Source organism: Lampris incognitus, chromosome 3, assembly GCF_029633865.1.
Source record: "Lampris incognitus isolate fLamInc1 chromosome 3, fLamInc1.hap2, whole genome shotgun sequence".
Lineage (NCBI taxonomy): Eukaryota > Metazoa > Chordata > Actinopteri > Lampriformes > Lampridae > Lampris > Lampris incognitus.
The window spans coordinates 29,343,551-29,369,922 of NC_079213.1; the positions used below are offsets into that span (position 1 = coordinate 29,343,551).

The 26,372-nt window shown below is 48.0% G+C and overlaps 1 protein-coding gene across 3 annotated transcripts in view; it reads left to right on the forward strand.

Moving 5' to 3' along the window:
* Positions 1–23,943, forward strand: part of syt10 (synaptotagmin X) — a 36,913-nt gene extending 12,970 nt beyond the window's left edge. For 2 of the 3 annotated variants that reach the window (XM_056277134.1, XM_056277135.1), the window contains exons 6-7: positions 7,971–8,100; positions 23,872–23,943. In XM_056277134.1, the coding sequence (XP_056133109.1) occupies positions 7,971–8,100; positions 23,872–23,943 (202 nt within the window). Of the gene's footprint in view, positions 1–7,970; positions 8,110–23,841 lie in introns of all 3 variants that reach the window. The other variant, XM_056277133.1, reaches the window with a different exon arrangement.
* The last annotated feature ends 2,429 nt before the right edge of the window (positions 23,944–26,372 follow it).

The window sequence follows — 26,372 nt, forward strand, 5'->3', positions numbered from 1 at the left end:
AGCAGAATGGTGAGGCGTCCCTTTAGCCTCATGACTGCTGGTACAATTTGGTCTTTGGACTGCTGAGTGGGCTGTTGTATCTGTGACGAATCAGCCATCCCTTTATTTATTTTTAGCACAACTGAATTCAACAAGCTGAATTAAGTCTATTGTGTGCTGTCTGGGTAGCGTGGCGATGTATTCCGTTGCCTACCAACACGGGGCTCGCCGGATCGATTCCCCATGTTACCTCCGGCTTGGTCGGGAGTCCCTACAGACACAATTGGCCGTGTCTGCAGGTGGGAAGCTGGATGTGGGTATGTGTCCTGGTCACTGCACTAGCACCCCCTCTGGCCGGTCAGGGCGCCTGTTTAGGAGGAAGGGGGGACTGGGGGGAATAGCATGATTCTCTCACGCACTACGTCCCCCTGGCGAAACTCCTCACTGTCAAGTGAAAAGCGGCTGGTGACTCCACATGTATAGGAGGAGACATGTGGTAGTCAGCAGCCCGCCCCAGATCGGCAGAGGGGGTGGAGCAGTGACCGGGATGGCTCGGAAGAGTGGGGCAGTTGGCCAAGTACAATTGGGCAGAAAAAGAAGGAAAAACCCAAAAATAAATAAATAATAATAATAATTCATTAAGTTTTGTTCATGAGAGTAGTGACCTTATCCGACCAAGGTAAATTTCAACAGGCTATCTCTCAGTTCTTTGAGGTCAAGTCAATTTTATTTGTGTTGCCCATTATCACGAATTACGAATTTGCCTCAGGGAGCTTTACAGAAATACAACATCCTGTCCTTAGTCCCTCACATTAGATGAGGAACAACTCCCTAAATAAAAACCTTTAAAAGGGAGAAAAAATAGGAAGAAACCTCAGGGAGAGCAACAGAGGAGGGATCTCTCTCCCAAGACGGACAACGTGCAATGGATGTTGAGTTTACACAATTTACACAATACAACACTGAAACAGGATAACAGAATTACAATGGAATTATAAGATATATGAAGAATATGATGAGGAGGATACCAAGCAGTGTCCAGATGCCACCAGAACAGCCCAGGTCCTGAGCCACGTGACCACCATCACCATGTAGACCTGACAGGACAGACTACACATGCACACAGGGGAGACTCAAATCACACCATTCACATACACGGGAGAAGAGACAAGAAAAAACATTAGTCACACAGCTTACTGAGAGAAGGATATAACACTGAAACAGGATAATAAATGTATATGGATTTATAAAATATATAAAAAATGTGACGACGAGGATGCTAAGCAGTGTCCAGGTGGCGACCACCGTCACCATGGAGACCTGGGAGGAGGACAGACTGCACATCAAACATCACACCATTCACACACACACACACGGGAGAAGAGAAAGGAGAAGACATCATTCAGAGAGAGAGAAAAGATGCGAGAGAAGAGAACAGCTGCAGTAACTGAAAAAAAGAATGTATCCCCAATGCTGCAAGTCTGACTCTTGTTTATGACTTCACATTTAGTGACGCGTGTCAATATTTTCTGTTAGTAAGCAGTTAGACCATGTCAACCCTTAATTCTGAGTAACACAATACCAAATACCAAAAATAATACACTACGTAATTTTCCTCAAAGGATTACAATGTTTGCACCCACTGACAAATTACAACCATAATTATGTTCCCCCTTTATCTACAATGTTACACAAACAATATTGTATAAAATCATTTTTTTTCCATGTACAGTTAGAGAAAATATGCTTCACCTTCGGGAAAGGTGGTTAAATTCATCCTGCAGAACGCCACACGGGCTAATGCTAGCTACTAGGTCACAACATGCTGACATACTCTTGGTTTATCAGAGTCAAATAGGCTGATGTGTTGGACCCCTGTGTGATAAGATGCTGTTTTCTACATGCTAAATGGTCAACAGACCTGGGGCCTCATGTATCAGTCGTTACGATGAGCAAATTTGTTCTAACACACCCACGCAATTTTTTAGCCCTCAAGATGGTCTGACAGTCAGTTGCAAAGCCTGATGGTTATCTGTAATTCCTTCCTCCTAACATCTATTGTCTACCTCTTGCAATGAGCAATCACCCAGGCCTGCAAAGACATCAGTGTTAGCCAACTGGTGTCTAAATTCAGGGGTTAGCTAGGTTCTACATGGTCTGTCAGACAAACCTCAGGGCTAAAAAATCCCAGGGGTGTGTAGGAACAAATTTGCCCATAGTAACAATTGATACATGAGGCCCCTGGTGAGTGCCCACTTTTTCCCATATTTCGTTGGGTTCCAAGACTCAAGAGGAGGGCGAACCATTTTGATGAACATAAGAGCTGGTGCATTTTCTATTCTGAGTTGTTGTGCACAGTGGTGTGACAACGTTATTCATTTCTGAAAAAACCTCTTCCAGTCTCTGCACTGCTAACAACAACCGTTTCCACTGCATGTTTGAGTTTCTTCAGGGCTCCGTGTACTGACATATTTGGATTTTCCTTGAAATCCCTGTAGCTCTGTTTGACTCCAGAGAACCCTATCTTTAACTGACTGCAGAGATCTCTAACTTCCTCTTCACCATACAGTAATGGTAGTGGAATGGCCATGTGCTTTTTGATCCAACACATTCACTTTGTGGAAAAGGGCGTCTTCCTCATTTGTGACCATCCTACTTGTCATGCTTGTGCACAGTGCATCATAAAACTTGCCAGGATCAATTAACTTTGGTCAGTTGTCCTTCTGCAATGACACACCATTAAAGGAACCTGTCTGGATGGCCTAACATGAAGCTTTGTAGCATGGACCACTATCTCATGGCAGGCAGAGAATACATCTATCTGCCTTTTTTGTGGATTTTCCCCCCTTTTTCTCTCCAATTATACCTGGCCAATCACCCCACTCCCTGAGCCGTCCTGGTCGCTGCTCCACCCTCTGCTGAGCCGGGGAGGGCTGCAGACTACCACATGCCTCCTCCGATACATGTGGAGTCGCCAGCTGCTTCTTTTCACCTGACAGTGAGGAGTTTCACCAGGGGGATGTAGCGCGTGGGAGGATAACGCTATTCCCCCCAGTTCACCCCCCCCCCCCGAACAGGTGCCCCAACCAATCAGAGGAGGCACTAGTGCAGCGACCAGGACACATACCCACATCTGACTTCCCACCCACAGACATGGTCAATTGTGCCTGTAGGGACGCCCGACCAAGCCAGAGGTAACACGGGGATTCGAACCAGTGATGCTGGCGTTGGTAGGTAACGGAATAGACCACCATGCTGCCCGGACGCCCTTTCTAGCGGCCTTTTTATCAAATTGATTGACTGAGGCTCATCCATCTTAAGAGTCGAGTTTTTCACAAAAAGCCACTCTGCTCAACTTTGCTGCTAGACCTTCATACATGCATCTCTCACTTGAATTTCTTTCGCCATCTTCATTTGCAGCAGTGACGTGCTTGTACAGTGCACAATACATCATCCAAGCAGCATTCACTGTTCTATAGGATGAAGCAACCCGCCTAATCCCCAAGACACATCCAATCTGTCTCAAGTGGACACCTACTTCAGAGGCTGCAGCATCAAGCTCCCCCATATTTTTTGGTGACCGATAGTACAGACAATATAATTTGTCTGAAAAACTAGTAAAGTGGTTGGTCTCTGTGCAGCACTTCACTGGATCCCCAACAGAAAGCTCCAACCTGTGGTTAAGAAAATGCCTGTCTATGAGATTTGGAAATTTACTTTTCAGCTTCGAGTACACCCCCACCTTTATGGCTAACATTACAGAGGCACCATCTGAACAGACTCCAACCAGACGTTTTTTTAAGAGAGACATAATCAAGGCCTTATCTCAACAGACAGTTCAGCAGTCCGTCAGTAATTCCTACTGTGGTGGTATTCTTGAGCGCAATAAGATCTAAGAAAAAAGTCAATGGTTTTGGGCCTTTAACTGATGTTCTGGAGTACACAATTAGGCAAGATGTTTTACCGAGAGAGGTGACTTCATCCACAATAACAGTGACCTTAGGTCCAGTAGCTCTAATACTTGCCAATAATGCCTACCTTATTTCTGCAGACATGAAATGTGCGATTTCTGTACATGAGACATTTGTATGAAGTACTCGACCCACATTTACACCATTTGACCTCTGTAGTTCTATTAGTCCAGGTCCAGAATGATCAGTATGTGGTCTATTACTTTTAGCGGTGTAATATGCTGTTGTGAAGACATGCTGAGTTGAGGCTAGAAGCTCTTCTTGTGTTTTATGAAAGCTTGATTCCAAAGCTTTTTCGTCCTGTTTTTGGACTATTTCTTCTGCTAGTTTGTGAGACGCTGTGTTCTTGTATTTTATTCCTCAACAATTTCTTTGCTTCTCCCTGCTGTTGCCATGTGGGCCAAGTCTACAATTCTGCCACTCACTAGAGAATGAATATCTTAGTTTTGCTGTTCTGTGTACCCCAAGTTACACGGCATCTTTCCATGACTTACATCCAAGTTATTTTTATGAAGAGATTAAGATGTACTTTATTAATCCCCGTGGGGAAATTCAGTCTCTGCATTTAACGTACCCTAATTGTGTAGCTAGGAGCAGTAGGCAACCACAGTGCAGTGCCTGGGGACCAACTCCAGTTCTTCTTTTCATTACCTTGCTCAGGGGCACAGGCAGGAGTAATAACCCTAACACGCATGTCTTTTTGATGGTGGGAGGAAACCCACGCAGACACGGGGAGAACGTGCAAACTCCACAGAGAAAGGACCTGGGACGGCCTGCAGTCAAACCCAGGACCTTCTTGCTGTGAGGCAACAGCGCTAACCACTGGGCCACCGTGCTGCCCATTTTGTCATTAACTACAATAAATGGCAAGGTTTTTCTGAAATATTCAAATTGAGCATCACTCCAACAGTCTGCTATAGGCCCAGTGAACTGCTCTGTGGTGCTACTCTGTCCTTCTCCGTTCTGCCCTGACTGACCTTGTACTGCTCTGCCCTGCCCTGCTGCACTGTGTTCCTGGAGGATTCCCCTCTGCTGTCTGTGCTGCTCCACCTGCTTCTGCTGAACTGTGCGGCTCATTCAGTTTTCCCCACCATCAAAAAGACATGCATGTTAGGGTTAATACTCCTGTCTCAGGCCCTGACCGAGGCATGGCAAGACGAACTGGAGTTGGTCCCTGGGTGCTGCACGGTGGCTGCCCACTGCTCCTAGCTACACAGCTAGGATGGATTAAAATGCAGAACAGAATTTCCCTACAGGGATCAATAAAGTATATATTAAAAAAAAATTCTGTGCTGTTCTGCTCTGTCCTGCTGCACTCTTAGTTTCTCATTGTCATTATGACTCGCTACCGCTTGGTTGGATGACTCAATCCCATAAAATATAAAACTATAAATTTTACGGCAACAACAGCTTATGGAGGAGTGCCGAGGGAGCTCAAGCAAAGGAATATGTTGAACTGAAGTTGGAGCGCTACAGAGCTGGGGATGTGGCAGACATGAGACTGAACACGCTGAACTAAATAGGCTCAACCATGGTAGAGTGAACCCTGGTCAAATGATCTTGGGTCGCAGTCACCATAACAAGATAATTTCCCCTTTCCTTTCAAAGAAATCAGTTAATTTTGACCACGAGAGAAGGAGAAGAAAAAATAATTGTCTATATTGACTGAGTGGGATGCCACATACATACTGGCCTCCAGCCTAGCTTGGTTAACGGGACAGTTCATATCGATTTACAGTCACAAAATTAAGCCTAGCAAAATAGGCCTGACTGCAAATAGTAGAAGAGCAACCAAGCCAGTATGTTGATATTACTGCCATACATTGTCTCAGGTATGACTTTTTTGCTGTTACAGTCTTTCAAAGGAAAAAATATCAACTGTAAAACTATCGGCTTTACATCAACTCGGCTCAGCCGTCACTTTATTATGGCGTGTTGAAGTATGACAGTATGATACAAGTCAATATTTCAGGCCTACAGCCTACATGTCCTTCAGGTTTTAGATCATTTTTCAGACGGGTCATTACCTGTAGCCTACAGCCACGGTCACCTGCGCCCACTAGCGTTGGACACCTGTGCGGCCACCACGTCTGGACAAGTTTATCCAGCAATCTTTACAGTGACTTGTGAAATTCTTCCTTCTTTTTAGATTTTTTCCCCCTTTTCTCAGCACCCAACTCATGTTTACAGAGTCGGTCACGGTCTTGTGCAGCCGACAGTTTCCCCTCCTCCTCCTCCTCCTCCTTCGCAGTGGGCGGCAAGACAAGAGCACGCACTACGTAACAATGCAATATCTAAAATTTTAAAAAAATTGTTAAATTTTCTTCATGTGACCTTGGCTGTGCATAATGGAATCGACACACAGGAATTTCATTTTAGAAGTATGTTGGGTCAAGAAGTCATAAAAAATTATATATTTAAAAAAAGAGAGAACACTGCCGATTTGAAGGCCAAGCGCGAGGCCCTAGAGGCTCAAGGCCCATGCAATCTCACACTTTGCACAGTCCATGCGACAGTTCTGATTACTGCAATAATGGTATTAACTATAAACACCTTTTCATGGAATAGTTTGTTGCAGCTGTAAACCTTGCTGGGTTTTATACCTGATTTAATCAAGCAACTACAGTCGCAGTGGGCTAAGGAAGAGACACACTGGATACTGAAGTTTGATGAATCCCAGTCCTCTTCGACCCACTGGCGATGGGAGGACTAGCTTAGGGAGACACAACTATACATATGATCATGCATCAACAATAGCATGTGTTTACAATGCAAGATTGGTGGTGGCGGTGCGATGGTGTGGGGTGCATTTATTGAGACTCGTGCCTCCTGATAAAAGTGGAATTATGTTTAAATATCACAGGACATGTGAGCATCATTGCCCATCAGATGCATCCTTTCACAATAGCAACATTCATTCATCTGCAAATGGATTTACTCAACGGGATAATGGTCCAGGCAACAAGGCTGGGGTTGGTCAGGGAGGGATCTGCCAGCGTGACCCTGAATTTATCTCAATGCCGTGGCATCGACCCAACTGTACATCTGTGGGATGAGATGAAAGAGGGTAACTGAGGTCACCAGCCAACTTGAAAAAAAAGCACTAGGCCAGCAGCCACGTAGAACCTCGCCAACACCTCATTGACTCCCCAATAAATTCTGGATGCTCTGAGGGCTGAAATAAGTTTCAGCATTATTGAGATTGTGTTTTGTACACTTGGTGTAGGTTGCACCAACAGTAAACATAATCCCAATTGCCCTCATATTTCAAACTCCTTTGGTATCGAACCTTTTCCTGAGCACATTCTCATCCAGTGTTAACGGTGTTGCTGAAAAAATTTGGCACATATTTCCAGTACCTTCTAGCAAAGTATGTTTACATTATCACCTTATCAGACATTTAAACGTTTTGTCCATTTAAAAATGACTGTAAAAGATGGGCGTCCGGATAGCGTAGAGGTCTATTCCATTGTCTACCAACATATGGATCTCCGGTTCGAATCCCTGTGTTACCTTCGGCTCGGTAAGGTGTCCCTACAGACACAATTGACTGTGTCTGTGGGTGGGAAGCCAGATGTGGGTATGTGTCATGATTGCTGCACTAGCACCTCCTCTGGTCGGTCGGGGCACCTGTTCAGGGGGGAGGGGGAACTGGGGGGAATAACGTGATCCTCCCACGCACTACATCCCCCTGGCAAAACTCCTCACTGTCAGGTGAAAAGAAGCAGCTGGCGACTCCACATGTATTGGAGGAGGCATATGGTAGTCTGCAGCCCTCCCCAGATCGGCAGAGGGGGTGAAGTAGCGACCGGCACAGCTCGGAAGAGTGGGGTAATTGGCCGGATACAATTGGGGAGAAAAGGGGAAAAAATCCACACAAAAAAAAGATTGTAAACTATACACAAATGGAACTTTACATCTGTGTATGTGTGTGTGTGTGTGTGTGTGTGTGTGTGTGTGTGTGTGTGTGTGTGCGCGTGTGTGTGTGTGTACACAACCTTGTTGGTGTTTTAATGACAGCGTTGGACACAACGAGGTGATTGGCGTATGTCGCAGTGGGCCAGATGCCGAGGGTCTTGGACGAGATCACTGGAACGAAATGTTGGCTTACCCACGCAAGCCCATCACACACTGGCACGTTCTGGGAGAGGTAAAGACCGTTCATCTAAACTGTAGCTACGGCACACTTGTGCAGATTTCTGAGTTGAATCTGTCAAGTCTGAGTGGCAACAACACAATATTGCAACTGTTGAAGAACAGCTTCATAAAATATTCAAAATACTGTTTTTTTGCGAGCAGGGATGCTAGGTAATGATATGTAGAGACGATGAGGAGACATGCCATATATGTGAGATGCAAAAGTTGTGTGACTTTGTTGTGAACACAACAATACAGAATCATTATCCTAAGTTTGTAATTGGAAGTAGTTCTGGTATTGACTGCATGATTTCAAATGAGTAGGCAACTTTGCATAATTATATAACATCCAAATTGGATGCTTAACACTGACACTGTAAACTGTTTGCAGTGGGCCAACAGAGCTAAAGTTAGCTCGTCTGCATCATGTTTTTAGCACACCAATGACGCAGAGAAGTGAGCTGACGCATCAGGAACACTTTAAAATCTTTCCCTAAAGATCGATTTGTTTGAGCAGGTTAAAGGTGATGGATCACATCATGCGTCTCGGTTGACGGTGTTTCTGTGAAATCCTACCTCAGATGAAACCACATGGACAATACGAGGGGCGTAATGGCGGGGATGCTGAAACAATATATATGTTTTCTTACCAACTCCGATCATACTTTCATTATAATTGTCATTATAAGTCTGTTAGAATCATCGTTATTTTTCCTTTATTTTATTTGCGACAACAAAGACGGGAGTAAATTCAGATAGGGAGGTAGGAATGGACACAACATGTAGAATACAGATTAACAGTGGTTGTGCATGGAGATGATGTGTGGTAAGTGATTGCAGGGAAGCAGCTGTGTGGAGCGAGTTTACCCATAAACGCATTTGAATCATTAGTGATATTTGTAGCAGCAGTAATAGTAGAAAAAAACAAATGGACGGCTGGTAGAAAATTAAATGGAAAAAAATTAATGTATAAATCAGTGAATAAATGAAAATAAGGGAATTAATGAATGAATAAATAAAAATAAGGGGAGAAAAATGTTCAATAAATCATCATACAACAACAATAATGATGGCAGAAGCAAAAAAAAAAGTTTCAAACTTGTCTGAGTGTATTTCCACTTGTATGTCTGCCTCTTAAGAGTGTACATGTGTTTGCAAGAGTATGCGCGTGCATGATCCTATGTGTGTTTGCATATGTGAATGTGTTGTTTGTGTTTGTTGTGGCACTAGCTCACCGGCTACTCAAGAGATTTAAGAAGTTTTGAGTACTTTTCACTGAATTGTTCAGACTGGGGTTTTTTTTTTTGTAAGGCTGAGTTTTGTTCCAGCGTTACCTGTTCTGTTTAGATTTAAACACTGTGAGATGGTGAGTTGTTTTCTGTTTTTTAGGGCTACCGACAGAGGTGTTGTGATTTGTTTCTATGATGTGTCAAGTAAACCCAGGTCTGCTAGGATGCACAGTGACGGGGATTGGGGGGATGCTGCAGCCAAAGCACAGTGATAGTTTACTGGTCATTTCTTCCCAGTAGTGTTGTACTGCTGGACAGAGTGCATGGAAGTAGTGGTCAGTTGTGTTAAGGGTACAGTGTGTGCATATGTCTGATCCGGTAAGTCCCATACATGTGCATCTTGTGTTGTGTAATATGTATTCTGTGAATAACTCTGTATTGAATTAGTCTTGTGTTAGTGTTCTTGGACGAGTTGAAGGTGTTTTTGCATATTCGAGCCCAGAAGTCATTATTGGTGCTGATGTTGGAGTCTTTTCCCAATTTATTTATTGGAAGAGGTATGGCCAAGTCAGCAGAAGATAAAGGTTTGTAGAATTTAACAGTGTCTTTATGCATGTTCAATAATCCAGGTAAGAAAATCAAAGAGCTGAATCAGTTCATCTGGACACAACATTTACTGAAGAATCGTTTCATCACTCATCGAAGTGACCTCTTCAGTCTCAACTGACTGCAGGTATCCCCACCCTTATAAACAATACAGTGGCATAACGACCCAAACCAACGATCGGTTTCACATTAAATTACCATAACCATTAACTAGAGTTTCAATGGCCATGTGTACTATTCACAGAGGATTGGGGAATAGTTGTAATCACAAAACTGTAAGATGGTGACAGATGTACTCTTAGGACCCCCCTCGGTTCAGGGATTCATTCCCTCTTAACATAGATGGCCTCTTTGACTCCCCGTTCAAACCAGCACTCCTCCCTATCAAGGATGTGCACATCCTCATCCTTGAAGGAGTGGCTGCTGACCTGTAGATGGGTGTAGACTGCGGAGTCCTGGCCTGACATGTTAGTTCTCCTGTGTTGTACCATCCTCTTGGGCAGCATCTGTTTGGTTTCCCCAATGAAGAATCAGGAACACTTTATTTGTCATTTCATTTCATGTACCTGCGTACATGAAGTAAAATGAAATATCATTTCCTCTAGCCCACAGCAGTGCAACACAAAGCCAAAAACACATATCTAAAAATTACAAGAATGCATATATCAAACTACAAAAAAAATCGCTGTCCAAGAGAACAAACGCCAGGATGACTGTCGCAACTGCCGGTCCGCATGGGCTAGCAGTTAGCTTAGCCAGCCCTGCTTCCGTGTCCTGTCAGACCGCCCCCTGCATTTCCTCCTCACTCACAGCTGCAGGCTGGGCCGTGGTCCCTGGGCCCACCGGACGCAGCAGGCCAGGCTCCCCCAACAGATCCACAACAGCTCTCCCAGCCAGACACCTTTGACACACCTCCCCGCACGCCACACGACGACACCAAAAACACAGTCAACGCTAGGCGAGGCCGCCGCCAAACCACCCTCGGTGTTATCGGAACTGCCAGTCTGCATGGGCTAGCAGTTAGCTTAGCCTACCCCGCTTCCGTGTCCTGTCAGACCGCCCTCGGTGATGTACAAGTCATGGCAATCCTCCTGGCACTTAACAGCATACACTATATTAAATTATTTGTGCCGGGGGACCTGATCCTTGGGGTGGACTAATTTCTGGTGCAGCGTGTTTTGGGGTTTGGAAGCAACTGAGACACAGTGTTTGGAAAATATATATTGTGGCAGGAATGAGGAAAAACACAGGAGACCAAGGCGAGTTTGATGTTTATTCCTCAACTCCAAAAACCAACTGCAGCAGGAACAACCCTGCACCGGCGAGCCCGGGAACGTAAACCACGCCCCCAGCTCACAGTCCTGCTGGGTGAGAGGCATAGCCCCTAGTGTCTGCCACACAGCCCCCCCCCAAACACCCAGAAGGGACTCCTGGAAAAAAAATTAGTGTCTCACTGGAGGCTTAAGCAGCCTGCCATAACGGCTGCGCCGTCCCTCAGCCAAAACAGTAGGTGAAACACTGTCTAAAGCCGGCTGAGAAGCAGAACGCTGAACCCATGAAGACACTGCCGGGGTCCTGGAAGGAGGACGACCCCGACGGGGAACCTGGGCCGGAAACACAACTTCGCCTGCCACCCTGTGCGCCGGTTTAAGCCTATCACGCGTGACACGCTCCCTACGCCCACCCATATCTAGCACAAAACCCTTAGGACCCGTCTCAATAACCCGAAATGGGCCATCGTATGGGGGTTGGAGGGGCGAGCGGTGAGCATCATGCCATAATAAAACAAAACGAGCCGACATGAGCTCCGCAGGCACGAATGACCGCGGAAAACAGTGGTGAACGGGGCCTGGAACCCGAGTGCCGTTGGACAAAAAAGGATAAACGGCCGGACGGGGTCGAGGAGCGGAACTCCCAGGCAAAAATTCCCCAGGGACGCGGAGCGGCTGACCAAGCACCAGCTCAGCGGGTGACGCGTCGAGGTCCTCCTTAGGAGCCGAACGCAACCCGAGCATAACCCAAGGTAAACGATCCACCCAGTTACCATCTGAGAGCGCAGCGCTGCCTTGAACGACCGGTGAAAACGATCACACAACCTGTTAGCCTGAGGGTGGTACGCGGTAGTGCGGTGTACCTGCACACCCAAGGATCGCGCAAGTGCCGACCAGAGCTCTGACACGAACTGGGGGCCCCTGTCTGAGGTGATATCTGATGGAGTGCCGAAACGGGCGACCCAGGAGGAAAGAAAAGCGCGTGCAACATCCGAGGATGTTGTGGAGGATAGAGGGACAGCCTCTGGCCACCTGGTGGTCCGATCTACCATTGTGAGCAGGTGTGTAAAACCCTGTGAAGAAGGTAGAGGGCCCACCAGGTCCACATGCACGTGGTCGAAACGTCTGGCCGGGATCGGAAACGGTTTGAGGGGCGATTTAGTGTGCTGGTGGACCTTAGCGCGCTGGCACGCTACACACGCAGCTGCCTACCCCTTGACGTCCTTGCGGAGGCCAGGCCAGACGAACTTGGAACCGACCAACTTCACCGACGCCCGAACTCCAGGGTGCGAGAGGGAGTGAATCGAATCGAAAACTCGACGGCGCCAGGCCACTGGAACAACGGGGCGGGGACGGCCGGTGGAGACATCGCAGAGGAGGGCAGGACTGCCTTCCTGCATCACAGCGTCCTCTAGCTTGAGACCGGTACGCGTTGACCTAAGGGCAAGGATGTCTGGGTCGCTAGGCTGGTCGGCAGCCATAGCGGAGAAATCCACACCGAGGTGCACAGGACACACAAGCACACGCGACAGACAATCAGCAACAGGGTTGGACTTCCCGGCCACATGCTGAATGTCCGTTGTGAACTCGGAGATCGCCGCTAGGTGGCGCTGTTGACGAGCAGACCATGGCTCAGTCACCTTGGACATGGCAAAAGTCAGCGGCTTATGATCCACATAAGCCGTGAATGGGCGACCCTCCAGCAGGAAGCGGAAATGCCGGGTTACAAGGTGCAGTGCCAGCAACTCCCGGTCAAAAACGCTGTACTTGCGCTCGCTATCTCGCAGTTTGCGGCTAAAAAATGCGAGTGGCTGCCACGCATTCGCCACACGCTGTTCAACCACAGCCCCCACGGCTATGTCAGACGCATCAGTTGTTAAAGCTATGGACGCCGTGGGTGTGGGATGGGCGAGGAGGGCAGCGTTAGCCAGGGCGCACTTAGCTCCGTCAAAGGCCTGGACCTGTTCGGGAGTCCAGTCGACAGGGTCGTTAGCCTTCTTAAGCCGCAGGGCTTCGTAAAGTTGCTGAAGGAGGTGGGCAGCGCGAGGGAGGAAACGGTTATAGAAATTCACCATGCCCAAGAATTCCTGCAATGCCTTAACAGAGACTGGGCGGGGAAATTCCGCTACCGCTTGCACCTTAGAAGGCAACGGGACCGAAATGCGGTGACCCAAGAAGTCAATCACCGGCAGTCCAAACTGACACTTGGCCGGGTTGACTATCAGGCCGTGTTCGTCCAGACGACGGAAAACCTGTTTCAGGTGCGCCAGGTGCTCTTCAGCTGACGGACTGGCCACTAATATGTCGTCGAGATAAACGAACACGAAAGCAAGGTCACGCAACACCGAGTCCATCAGCCTCTGAAAGGTTTGCGCTGCCCCCTTCAAGCCAAAAGGCATGCGCATGAACTCAAAAAGCGCAAATGGGGTGATCGCTGCGGTCTTGGGCACGTCCTCTGCGCGCACGGGAACCTGATGATAGCCGCGCACCAGGTCCACCTTAGAGAAAATAGTGGTACCTGCCAGGCGTATGGAAAAGTCCTGTATGTGTGGGATGGGATAGCGGTCATTGGCGGTGACGTTGTTCAGGCGGCGAAAATCGCCGCAAGGCCGCCACGACCCATCCGCCTTGGGCACCATGTGAAGTGGCGAGGCCCACGGGCTGTTGGAACGCCTCACTATACCCAGACGCTCCATGATGACGAACTCCTCCTTGGCTATAGCCAATTTTACTGCGTTGAGGCGCCGCGCGCACGCAAAAACTGGCGGTCTCAGAGTGGGAATGAAATGTTCTACCCCGTGTTTAATAACCGCGGTGGAAAAGGCAGGCGTAGTCACCGATGTAAAATCCGCCAGCAAACGCTGAAAAACATCCCCTAATGCTAAAAAGTTAGCGTGTGTTAACGGCCCGGCTCCCCCTGTCTCGCACGGAACAGTGGCGAAAGACACAGCATCAATTAAACGACGGTTTGCAACATCAACCAGCAGACCATTAGCACACAGAAAATCTGCGCCGATAATAGGAACAGTAATGGCGGCGACTACAAAGTCCCACTCAAAATGGCGCCCGTGGAAGCAAACAGTCACCAACCTTGTGCCAAACGTCGCAATGGACGAACCGTTAGCTGCACTTAACTGTGGGCCGCCGCCTTCGGCCGACCTGTCTGTCTTAGCAGGAGGGAGTAGGCTCTTTTGCGAGCCTGAGTCCACCAGAAACCGTCTTCCTGACATCGTGTCCTTAATGAAGAGCAGCTCACTACGTCCGCCAGCGCCCACAGCTGCTACTGAGCGCTGGCCCTGGAGTTTCCCGGCGCCTCAAACGTGCACGGAGGGATGCAGCGCCTCGCTTTGCCACCAAACCGCCGCTGGAAGAAACAGAGGCCTCTCCCGCGCCGTCTCCGGGCAGTCACTTCAGCCACCACTGCCGGGTCCGCGTCCTCCGACGTCGGCTGCAGAGGCTCCGATGCCACACTCTGCACAGAGAACCGTCTGGTAGCCAGCAGGACCCGATCGGCCTCCTCAGCCAAACCTCGGCAGTCACCAGCGGCCAGACACGGGGAGTTAGCCAAAGCCGCGCGCACAGAAGACGGGAGCTGGCGCAGGAAAACGTGCAGGAAAAGTGTGGGGTACTTGGGATTTAGTAGCCCCCCATCTATTTTTCATTTTATATACTTACCTTCTATTTCATATACTTACCTTCATTGACCACTCACTACTAGTAAAGAGGAGAATTGTCTGCTGTGTTGTTGTGATAGCCGGTTCTCGCCACAGGAGGGCACTGCAGGTTAATTGCTTCTAGCCTGTGTGACGTAGTGCTGGCTCTCGCGGTGCACTCTGGGGCATTCGGGTAGAATCGTCAGATGAGTGTTGCCGTTCGTATAGTGAGCCATGCTCTGAAAACGTGTCCTCTGTAATGTCTATTTGACAGATGGAGTAAAACAACAAAAACACCAGCCCTTGTAAGTGTCATTCTTATCAAGTGTGCTACAAATATTGGTGCCGAAACCCGGGATCAGCGCCATTGCCACCATTGTCAGGAGAAAAAGTGGGAAGCAGAGTGAGAACACGTGACCAACAATGGAACTGGAGCTTGAGCAACTGCAAGACAGGCTGAGTGAGACCCTCCTGCAGTTAGGGCGGGACCAGTTAAAAGAGGTGTGTGTTATTGCTAAAGTCCCCACTGAAAACCAGACAACGAGGCATGCGCTGATCAGACTTATTAGTGAAACTGTGGATGAAGCAATTGAGAAGGAGGATGAAGAGGTAGCACGTCAGTTTCTGTCCAGACTAGTGGACCTCTCTAGTGAAATGAAGCAGAGAGGGGCGGAGTCACATACTGGTGCAGGTGCAGACAGTACTAGCAAGGATGCTGCCGAATTGGCAAGCTTACATGAACAATATCAGGCCTTACAGTCCAGCTTTACTGCATCCACAAAAGTGCTTGAGGAAGAGATATCACGCCTCAGGGACAAACTAAGTCTTAAAGAACCCACTAGACCTAGTCAACCTTCAAACCCAACCCCGTCAGTAATCCAACCCCCTGAAGTGACCATACGCAGAGACTTTAAGATAAATGGCCAAATAGGAGAACAGGGGCAGAAAGACAAGTTGTCTTATACAAATCTTACGCATCAGATTGATATGGGGGTGAGAAAAGGCCACAGCGAGTTGGAGATAATAGAGGCTGAAATCCGAGCCATCAGCCCTGGGCTGACTCTCCGTGACTTGTTAGAGATCAAAACTGAACTCACTCTCCCTCAGCTGAGGACCATTCTGAAAGGCCATTTCAAAGAGGATAGCTCTGTGGACCTATATCACCGACTAATCAACATCACACAGGACAGTCAGGAGTCACCACAGAACTTCCTGTTCCGAGCCATAGCACTTAAAGAGAGACTCTTAGCAGCAAAAAGAGAGCCTGGCTCTGATGAACAATACAGCCCTGAACTGATACAGAAGAAGTTCCTAAGAGCTGTGGGAACTGGGCTAGTGAGTGACCAGGTAAAATATCAGCTCAAGAGCTATCTCGATGATCAAGCAACTACTGATGATGTTCTCATTGTTAAGATGATAGAAGCCGCAAGTTTCGAGTCAGAGAGACAGCGGAAATTCAAGAAGAGCTCCCACAGTAAGGAAACCAGAGTGCAGGAAGTGCGAGCTGAGGCACATCAGTATCTAGGAGCGGAAGCTGCAGTGGTCGGGGGTCAGGAGTCGTCGCCATCAACATCCACGAGTGTGAAAGCCCTTAAGACACAGGCAGGGAACCAAAAGGAGTCTGCGTTCTACGAGATAATCCGACAGCTGAAAGGAGAAATGGAACAGATGAGAAAAGCCATGAACCACTCTGGCCAAAGACCCTCTCGTCAGCAGCAGCCTGTGAGGAAGCGCGGATGCAAAGCCTGTCAAGACAGTGAAAGGGGCGACCAGTGCAACCACTGTTTCAAATGCGGACAGAGTGGCCATCTTTCAAGAGGGTGTAGAGCTCAGAGGCCTGAAAAATCGGAGCAGGTAGACACATCTAGCTGTACTGTCACCAGCAAGCTCATCGACGACAGTATTCAGCTACTAGAAGCCAGAGTGTCTGCCCGACAGCGAGACGAGGCAGGGCGGGAACAGCAAGCACCCACAGTGAGTCATATCTCCTCAAAACGCCAGTCACAGCTGCTGAACCTAATTGGAAAGAAATACATGGTAAACTGTTACATTGATGGTGTAGCCACACAGGCATTGTGGGATACCGGGTCGCAGGTCTGCCTAATCAGTGAAGAATGGAGGAGACAACATCTCCCACACACCAAGGTGAGAAGCACAGAAGAGATCCTTGGCCCTGGCACCCTGACTGGTAAAGCAGCAAACCAGACAACCATTCCTTTCTCTGGATGGGTGGAAGTGACTGTCCAGTTAGCACCGAATAGCACCACTCAGACCCCACCAATGGAACTCACTGTGCCAATACTAGTAACCACACACCAGGGCACAGCAGAAGAACCGATCATCGGTTACAATGTAATTGAACACCTGTTAGAGTCTGGAGCTGGACAGCCATCAAGTGTAATCACAAAGGCACTAAGCATTGCGTTCGCGGTTGACTACAAGAAGGCTGAAGTCCTCGTGAAGCTTATAAAGAGCCGAGATGATATGGAAGGTGAGGGGATGGTTAAAGTGGGCCGAGAAAGCATGACTATTCCGGCGGGCCAGACAAAGACTGTTAAGTGTGGTGTTAGAGCAGGGCCCCTCCAAGCAGACCAGAACGTCCTCTTTGAGCCTAATGTGAACCCAAAGTGGCCAGAGGGCCTGAAGGTGGATGAAAACATTGTATGTTTACAGAAGGGAACCTGGTCATGCATCGCTGTCCCAGTGACTAACGTCACAGCTCATGACATCACACTGCCGCCACGGACTCCCCTGGGGCAGACCCAAAGAACTAGAGCCATCTACCCTGCCGCCGTGAAGCCGTTGGATGTGGATGGGACTAGTACAGTGAACCCAGTCATCCCAGGGACCTCCACAACAGGTACAGAACGAAGACCTGTGATTAGAGACACAACAAAGCTGAAAGGGCCAGGTGATGTCAAGACGGAACACCAGGAGGAAGATCTATGGGACCCGCCTGTCCCTCTGAACCACCTGACACCTGAACAACAACTGCAGGTGAGAGAGCTACTGCGGGAGGAGAGTAGTGTGTTTGCACGCGATGACCATGATGTGGGGACTATTCCATCACTCCAGCTCAAGATCCGCCTGAGTGACACCACACCGGTGAAGCGGACATACACATCAGTCCCAAAGCCTCTTCATAAAGAAGTGAAGGAATACCTCGAGGATTTACTGAACAGAAGCTGGATAACTAAGTCAAAATCACCCTACTCAAGCCCAATCGTGTGTGTGCGGAAAAAGGATGGGAGCCTCCGCCTCTGCTGTGACTACCGTGAGTTGAACAAGAGGTCCATCCCAGACCGCCATCCAATACCACGCATCCAGGATATGCTCGACAGCCTGGAGGGAGTGCCGGGTTTTCTGTCTTGGATCAGGGGAAGGCATATCACCAGGGGTTTCTTGAGGAGTCCAGCCGCCCACTGACTGCATTCATCACCCCGTGGGGATTATATGAATGGGTGAGAATTCCCTTCGGACTGTCCTCAGCACCAGCAGAGTTCCAGAGGTCCATGGAGGAATGTTTGATTGGGCTGAGGGACGACATTTGTCAGCCGTATTTAGATGACAACCTGGTCCACTCAACCACATTCGACGAACACCTCCAGCACCTGAGAAGAGTACTGCACCGCTACAGAAGCCATGGAATCAAGCTGACGGCAAGAAAATGTGAACTCTTCAAAAACCAAGTAAGGTTCCTGGGAAGGCTTGTGACCAAGGATGGATACACAATGGACCCCGCTGATGTGGCCCCGGTCCCACTGAAGGAGAGAGAACCTACGACCATCGGAGAGCTCAGGAAGATGCTGGGATTCATCTCGTATTACCGGCCCTACATACCTAACTTCTCCCGAATCGCAAGGCCTCTCTATGACCTCCTCACCCCAGAGAAGACAGCAGCGGGGAAGCTCAAACAAAAGAGAAAGGACAAGGGGAGGAAGGGCTCCCAAGACCATCTGCCCTCCTCTCACCCAGTTAAGTGGACAGCTGAACACCAACAGGTCCTCTGTCAGTTGATTGAATTCCTCATCCAGCCACCAGTGTTGGGCTACCCAGACTTTGAACAGCCCTTTATCCTTCACTGCGACGCATCACGAGAGGGCCTCGGGGCAGTATTGTATCAAAGACAGTCACAGGGTGGGCTGGCAGTCATCGCGTACGGGTCGAGGACACTGACAACTCCTGAGAAGAACTACCATCTCCACTCAGGGAAGTTGGAGTTCCTCGCGATGAAATGGGCCATATGTGAGAGATTTAGAGATTACCTCTACCACGCTCCATCATTCACTGTCTACACAGACAATAATCCCCTCACCTATGTGCTCATGACAGCCAAACTGAATGCGACCACCCACAGGTGGGTAGCAGAGCTAGCCGATTTCCAGTTCTCTATCAAGTACCAGCCTGGACGAGCCAATGGGGACGCAGATGGCCTCTCACGCATGCCGATGGAGCAGTACATGCAGACCTGTTCACAAGAAGTACACCCCGAGGCCATGAACAGTGTGACCCAGGCGCTGTCAGTACAGCTGGAGAGAGCTGAGCCTTGGATGTGTCCGGTAACCATAGCCACAGCACTAGCCGAGTTTGAGAAGGAACATACATCACCTGTGGCAGAGATACCCAGTCAGACGGTGAGAGACGCCCAGAGGGAGGATGCTGTCATTGGTGAGGTGCTGAAGTACATAACCTCCAATCAGTGGCCTCGGGGAAAAACACAGTGTGCGAGCAGGGGTGTTGCGACACTCGTGAGAGAGAAGCATCGGCTGTGCCTTGATGATGATGGCATCCTGCGCCGGAAAACAGCTACCCGAACTCAGCTAGTCCTGCCGAAAAAGTTCCATGAGCTGGTGTATAAAGAACTGCCCAGAGACCTGGGCCATCTAGGCGTGGAGAGGGTTTTGCACCTGTTGAGGGACCGTTTCTATTGGCCTCACATGCAGAAAGATGTGGAACATTACATCACACAGGTGTGTAGCTGCCTGAAGACCAAGCGCCCCAACAAACCAACCAGAGCCCCTCTCACCAACATCGTGACCACACACCCATTTGAGATGGTCTCCATTGACTTCTTACACTTAGAGAAGTGTAAGGGAGGGTACGAGTATATACTGGTGGTTATGGACCACTTTACCCGTTTCGTTCAAGCCTATGCATGCAGAAACAAAGCTGCCAAAACCGCCGCAGAGAAGGTATTCGGGGACTTTGTGCTGAGATTTTGTTTCCCGGCGACGCTGCACCATGACCAAGGGAAGGAGTTTGACAATAAGCTCTTCGCCAAGCTGCAGGAGTACAGTGGAGTCAGGGGTTCTCACACAACACCGTATCACCCGCAAGGAAATGGTCAGGTCGAGCGTTTCAACAGAACGGTTCTGGCGATGCTGAGAAACCTGCCAGTGGTTGCGAAAACGGATTGGAAAGCGTCACTCCCAAAGGTGATACATGCATACAACTGCACCCGAAATGAAGCAACCGGATTTGCACCTTACTATCTGTTGTTCGGCAGAAATCCAAGACTTCCCATAGACCTGATGTTTGGCCTTAGAGCAAAGGACCAGGCACTATCCCATCAAGAATATGCAGAGAAGTGGAAGGCCCGCATGAATGACGCCTATCGCCTAGCATCAGAGACAGCACGGAAGGAGGGGGCCAGAAACAAAACACTATACGACAAAAAGGCCCACGGGACAGAGCTGTATCCCGGATGCAGGGTTCTCATCCGCAACCTGAACGAGAAAGGAGGACCGGGGAAATTAAGACCATTCTGGGAGGACCAGGTGCATGTAGTAACACAGAGGAAGCACGCCGACAGCCCTGTGTATGAGCTGAAGCCGGAGAATGGAAAAGGACGAACCAGAATCATGCATAGGAACCTTCTTCTGCCATGCGACTTCCTGCCGGTGGAACCAAGAGAAGAGGACTTACCTGTGAAACAGAGACAGAGACCTGTGGACCCAAGAGGAGAGAACTTACCTGTGAAACCTAGACGGGAGAGAAAGAAGACAGACAGACAAATGCAGTGGAACCAGGAACAGGACAGTGACTCAGATGATGAGGATAACTGGAGATGCATCGTGGGACGACCAACAGTCAGAGCCAGTGAGCAGATCCAGAGTCAGCTGAGCCCAGACGCCTTGGAGTTCTATCCGGAGGAAAGAGACGGTCAAGATGAAGAGGATTTTGCGGAGCAGCCTGCAACAATAGAGGACAATGGGACAGTGTCAGAGAATGGCGAGACATCTGGAGCTGAAGAAGAGGATGAGCCCGATGACGACAAGAGCCCAGAAGATGCCTTGCAGCCTCCACCAGGAGATGCCTTGCAGCCTCCTCCAGGGGAAGCTGTGCAGCCTGCCAGAGAAAAAGCATATCCTTTGAGAAATAGAAAACCTACACCTATGTTTACTTATCACAGACTAGGGCAGCCTAGTGTGTCTGGTAGATAAGCAAATCAGACAAGTCAGTATAAATAAATAAATGTAATTTTTTTTTTTTAAAAAACACCAAAAAAAAAAAAACTTTTGACATGTTACAATTGTTATAGCTATTGTGATTTTAGTTGTCCTGTGATCACCAGACATAGAGTTACTGTAGCATTAGTGTTTTAGAACACACCTGTTACCACCAGGGATATTACTATTACAAAGTTATTTGCTTTTAGTCGGATACTATAGCTCCCCGGCCTCAAGACGGAAGAAGCAGTGGATTCAAGTGCACATTATTTACTGAAAACATATACCATTAATAGGAGATGTGTGTTATATGTTATGACTGATTACAGTACAGTATCCAGATTGACTCCTGCTTAGTAATAACCTATCTTTTCAATGAATGTCGGGACGCCATTATCTTTTTGAGGGGAGAGTGTGGGGTACTTGGGATTTAGTAGCCCCCCATCTATTTTTCATTTTATATACTTACCTTCTATTTCATATACTTACCTTCATTGACCACTCACTACTAGTAAAGAGGAGAATTGTCTGCTGTGTTGTTGTGATAGCCGGTTCTCGCCACAGGAGGACACTGCAGGTTAATTGCTTCTAGCCTGTGTGACGTAGTGCTGGCTCTCGCGGTGCACTCTGGGGCATTCGGGTAGAATCGTCAGATGAGTGTTGCCGTTCGTATAGTGAGCCATGCTCTGAAAACGTGTCCTCTGTAATGTCTATTTGACAGATGGAGTAAAACAACAAAAACACCAGCCCTTGTAAGTGTCATTCTTATCAAGTGTGCTACAAAAGGAACCCACCTTCGTCTGAGCCTAGCAGCGACAGCATATTGTCCATGAGATCCACAGCCGTCCCGTCGCCCAAACCGGATAGGGAAAGGATTCTATCTGCCCTCTCTGCGGTAGATAGGCTGTACCTCCGGAGCAGAAGATGTTTGAGGGCGACGTATTTATCGTGTTGCGGAGGGGCGCGCAACAGCTGCATGGCCCGGCATGTGGACTGCTGGTCCAGCGCAGCGATGACCAAATAGTATCTGGAGTCGTCCGCGGAGATTCCACGCAGGTGGAACAGCGCCTCGACATGCTGGAACCACGAGGCCGGGTCGCTCTGCCAGAACTCTGGGAGTTTCACAGCCGCGGCGAGAACGGCCGGCTGTGAGAGTTGGGGCGGCGTGGCCGAAGTGGATTCACACTCCTCTTCTGCTCCAAACATGTTCAATTCGGGGTCACCAATGTGGCAGGAATGAGGAAAAACACAGGAGACCAAGGCGAGTTTGATGTTTATTCCTCAACTCCAAAAACCAACTGCAGCAGGAACAACCCTGCACCGGCGAGCCCGGGAACGTAAACCACGCCCCCAGCTCACAGTCCTGCTGGGTGAGAGGCATAGCCCCTAGTGTCCGCCACAATATCTCAATTGTTCCAACACTCCCACCACATACAGAATCAGCACTGGTGTATGCTTAGGCAGCTGTTGTCCTTCTCCTCTCTTCGATCGGCTGGTGCACTGTTTGGGCGTCTTCCTGGCAAAAAACCACCAGATGAACTGATTCAACTTTCTGTCATTTTAACAGAGGTTGATTTGTATTAGCAATTTTATTGACGTTGTCTAATAGGGGTGGTGGTTGAAGGTTGTTATTGGATGTGCTGCTTTTTGTCTTGATTGCAGGCTTTAATTGTGTATATGCTAAGTATTGCCCCTTCCAAGGACCATACTTTTGCATGGATTGTTGGAATTTAACGAAAGTATTACTGTCGAAGATGTGGTGTAGATGTGTTGTGCCTTTTTCCTTCCATTTGGGTGATTTGTTAATGAGAAAATCTGGATTGTTCCAAATGGGTGTGTGTGTGAACTAGGTGGCATTGTGAAGTTTTGCCATTTTACTGACTTTCCAGAATCATCATTATGATGATGGTTATCATTAATCTTCATATAATTGTGACAATCATCATAATTATGGCCCATGCGCAAACAATTGTATGCAGATGATGCAGCTAAATGCGAGCCTAAATGTCAGTTTGTGAGTGAGTTTGAAGCCAGGTTCATGAGGTGCTCTGCATCTACAACAAAATGCCATTGTCAACATAAAAACTTGTCTCAGCATTTAGAACTTTTGCCTCCAACCATGTGACATTGAGAGCCACGTGTAAACCCACTTCAACTTTACCAAACTCTGCAGAGGCTGGCTTCATAACTAGTCCAGGCCTATCTTGTTGGAAGTGCTGTAATTAGAAAATGTTTTGGGTGTATTGCTTGTTTGCATTCTTTTTATCTTATTAGGGGTAATAATGCGATGGAACGTCATGTTTTAGATGTTACAAGTATTCCAAGTCACAAAAACAGACAAACAGCGACCTCTTCATGCAACCATATTAACAATATTTCCCTCTCATTCTCCTCTCACATCCACACAGCCTTCTTGCTCACACACACACACACACACACACACACACACACACACACACACACACACACACACACACACACAATTTTAATCCAAGTCTTTGCAAGTGAAATAATTAAATGCAGGCACATTCTACTGATAAACAAAGTCTGGGGTTTTGTGTTGTGTTTACTTGCAGTGGCCCGGAAGAGCGGCGAGTTTTGAGAGTCAAGGGTCCTGTCCTTCACCCAAACCCCCGCAGACTCCCTGAGAACCTCACACGGAGCGCCAGCATACACCCCTGAAAGAAATGTCAAGAGGTTCGTTTGGATTTGATCAGAAGTTGAGCTGCTAGACGGCCTCTCAGAAACACATCATGTGAAAGTGGACGTCATTGTATCATGTATTTCCTAATCAACTCATGAGATCAAGCTGTTTTTTCGAAACAGGAGTTCATTTCCTTTTTTTCCCCCTCTTGTTACTTGAGATTTCTCACAGGCTCGGCAGAGCTGGCTATGCACAGCACTTATTGTCAGTGTGTATGAATCCAGGTCATTCTAAACTCATTTTAATCTAGTCTTCTCTAATCACACAGTCATGTTTGTTTTAATACATCGTACTGTGAAATTACATCCCAAATCCATATTAGACAAATGTTACTGGTGAATGTGACATACTAGTATATCCTGTATTTGCCAAACTTTTATACAGGCCTCATGAAGTGGAGGACTCAATGCCGGGTTGCCCTTTGTGATACGCTTTTCAATAACAAATAATTCAACTTTACTGATATTTAGAATTACACTTTCTGGCCCAGTGCAGCCCCCTTTGTCAGCCACCATTTTCATTTTGGCATAGCACAATGATGAAGGGCTAAGATGCTCAACACCAAGACAACATTCGCTTTAGAGCATTAGATAGACAAATAGATAATTCAGTGAGTTTGAAATTATTTTTTTTTGCCGTAGAAAAAAACAAACAAAATTGAATGCCTCAAAGGGCTGGGTACACGCCTTAGAAAAATGACCAATCACAGCAGACACATATTATATGTATACCAGAAGCCATGGTTACCTGCAGTCACTCCAGTCCTTCGCAGGATGCTCAGATAAACAGCAAACACAGCCAACACATGTAGCAAGACACCATGCTGGACAGGCAGCTGTCAGTCAACACAGAGAACCACGAGCATCAGCAGTTCTGAATTTGGTTTTTCTGAAACCAAAAAAAAAAAAAGAATCCAAGAAGAACAACAAAAGAAATGAGCGAACAAATAAGAACGTAATGATGCTAACAAAGCTATTATAGGGAATAATTTCATGATTACCTTTCTAAACTCAGTGGCCTAAATCTTGCAAATGAACAAATAAACAGGACCGACGTCTAATGTGCAACAGCTCACCAGTCCAAATTCAGGGAATCGGATTTGATAAGAAAAACAAAAAACGCTCTGAGAAGACACTTTTATGGGATATCAGAGTCCTAAACATGTCCACTCCTACTCAACGTCAACAGACCCGTTTACAGCTGGTAAACAATGATCACAGGGTCCGCGGTGGTGTAGTGGTCTAAGCATCGGCTTTGTGTCGACGCAGTTGCCCACTGGGGACCGGGGTTAGAGCCTCGGTCTCGTCAGATCCGACTATGGCCGGACACGATGAAGCAGCAATAATTGGCAACGCTGCCTTCGGGAGGGGGGCGGAGTCGGCTTGTGTTCGTCACATGAATGCGTCTCTGTTAGCCCTTTTCCACCAACAGGGAACGGGTTCGGTGTCGGTTCGCAAACCCCTTTTTTTTAACGGTTCAGAGCATTTCGACCAAAAATAAATTGGTTGCGAACCCGAACATTTAGTTCCGAACCGGCACCCAAAAAAATAGCAGGTTTTTCAGCGCGAACCGTGACGACATAAATGGGCGTGTGACATTACAGAGGGGGAAGAGAGGAGATAGCCTGACGGTGGATAATGGCGGAATCGGCAGATAAGAAGGGTGCGCAGTGGTCAGCTGAGGAAACTCGGTGTTTGGTTGTTATCTGGGCATCTCCCGAGTTTCAGGAAAAACTAGAGTAGAATGACAAAGAGTAAGCTGTATGGCGAATCAGTAGAAGAGATGGCCAAGAATGGGTTCACTCGAACGCAAGAACAAATTATCAACAAGTTTAAAAAAAACTTAAGAACTACCGAGACGATAAAAAAAGTTGTCCAAAAGTGGAGCTGGACGACGTAATAATATGATGCCATATTGCTAGCTAGTGGGTTTCAGTGGGATGTAGCTAATGTTTACATCCGGTGTGCAACGCACAAAGTCCCCCGCTGATGACGTCCAACGGTTCCGCTTAAAAACTGGTCGAAACGCGGACCCGTTCGCCACACTAACACCAGGGTTCTCAGAATCCTGAACGGAACGTGTGCCTGAACCAGCTCTACTTTGGTCGGAAAGGGCTCTTGTGTGTGTCGGAATAAGCAGTGGTTCGGCCTGGATTCGCCTTGTCCCGGAAGTGGCGAGGCGTCTCCTTCGAGACTGCCGGCCGGAGAGATGCAGCTGGCGAACGCACGCAGTACGAGTTGAATTAGAATAGGGAGCGATTGGCCACTAAATTGGGAGAAAAGGGGAAAAATCAGAAATACATTTTAGGGGGAGGGAAATACAAACAGTGATCACGTGATTTTGCTGCCAAAATGCGCGCGCATACTATGCGTG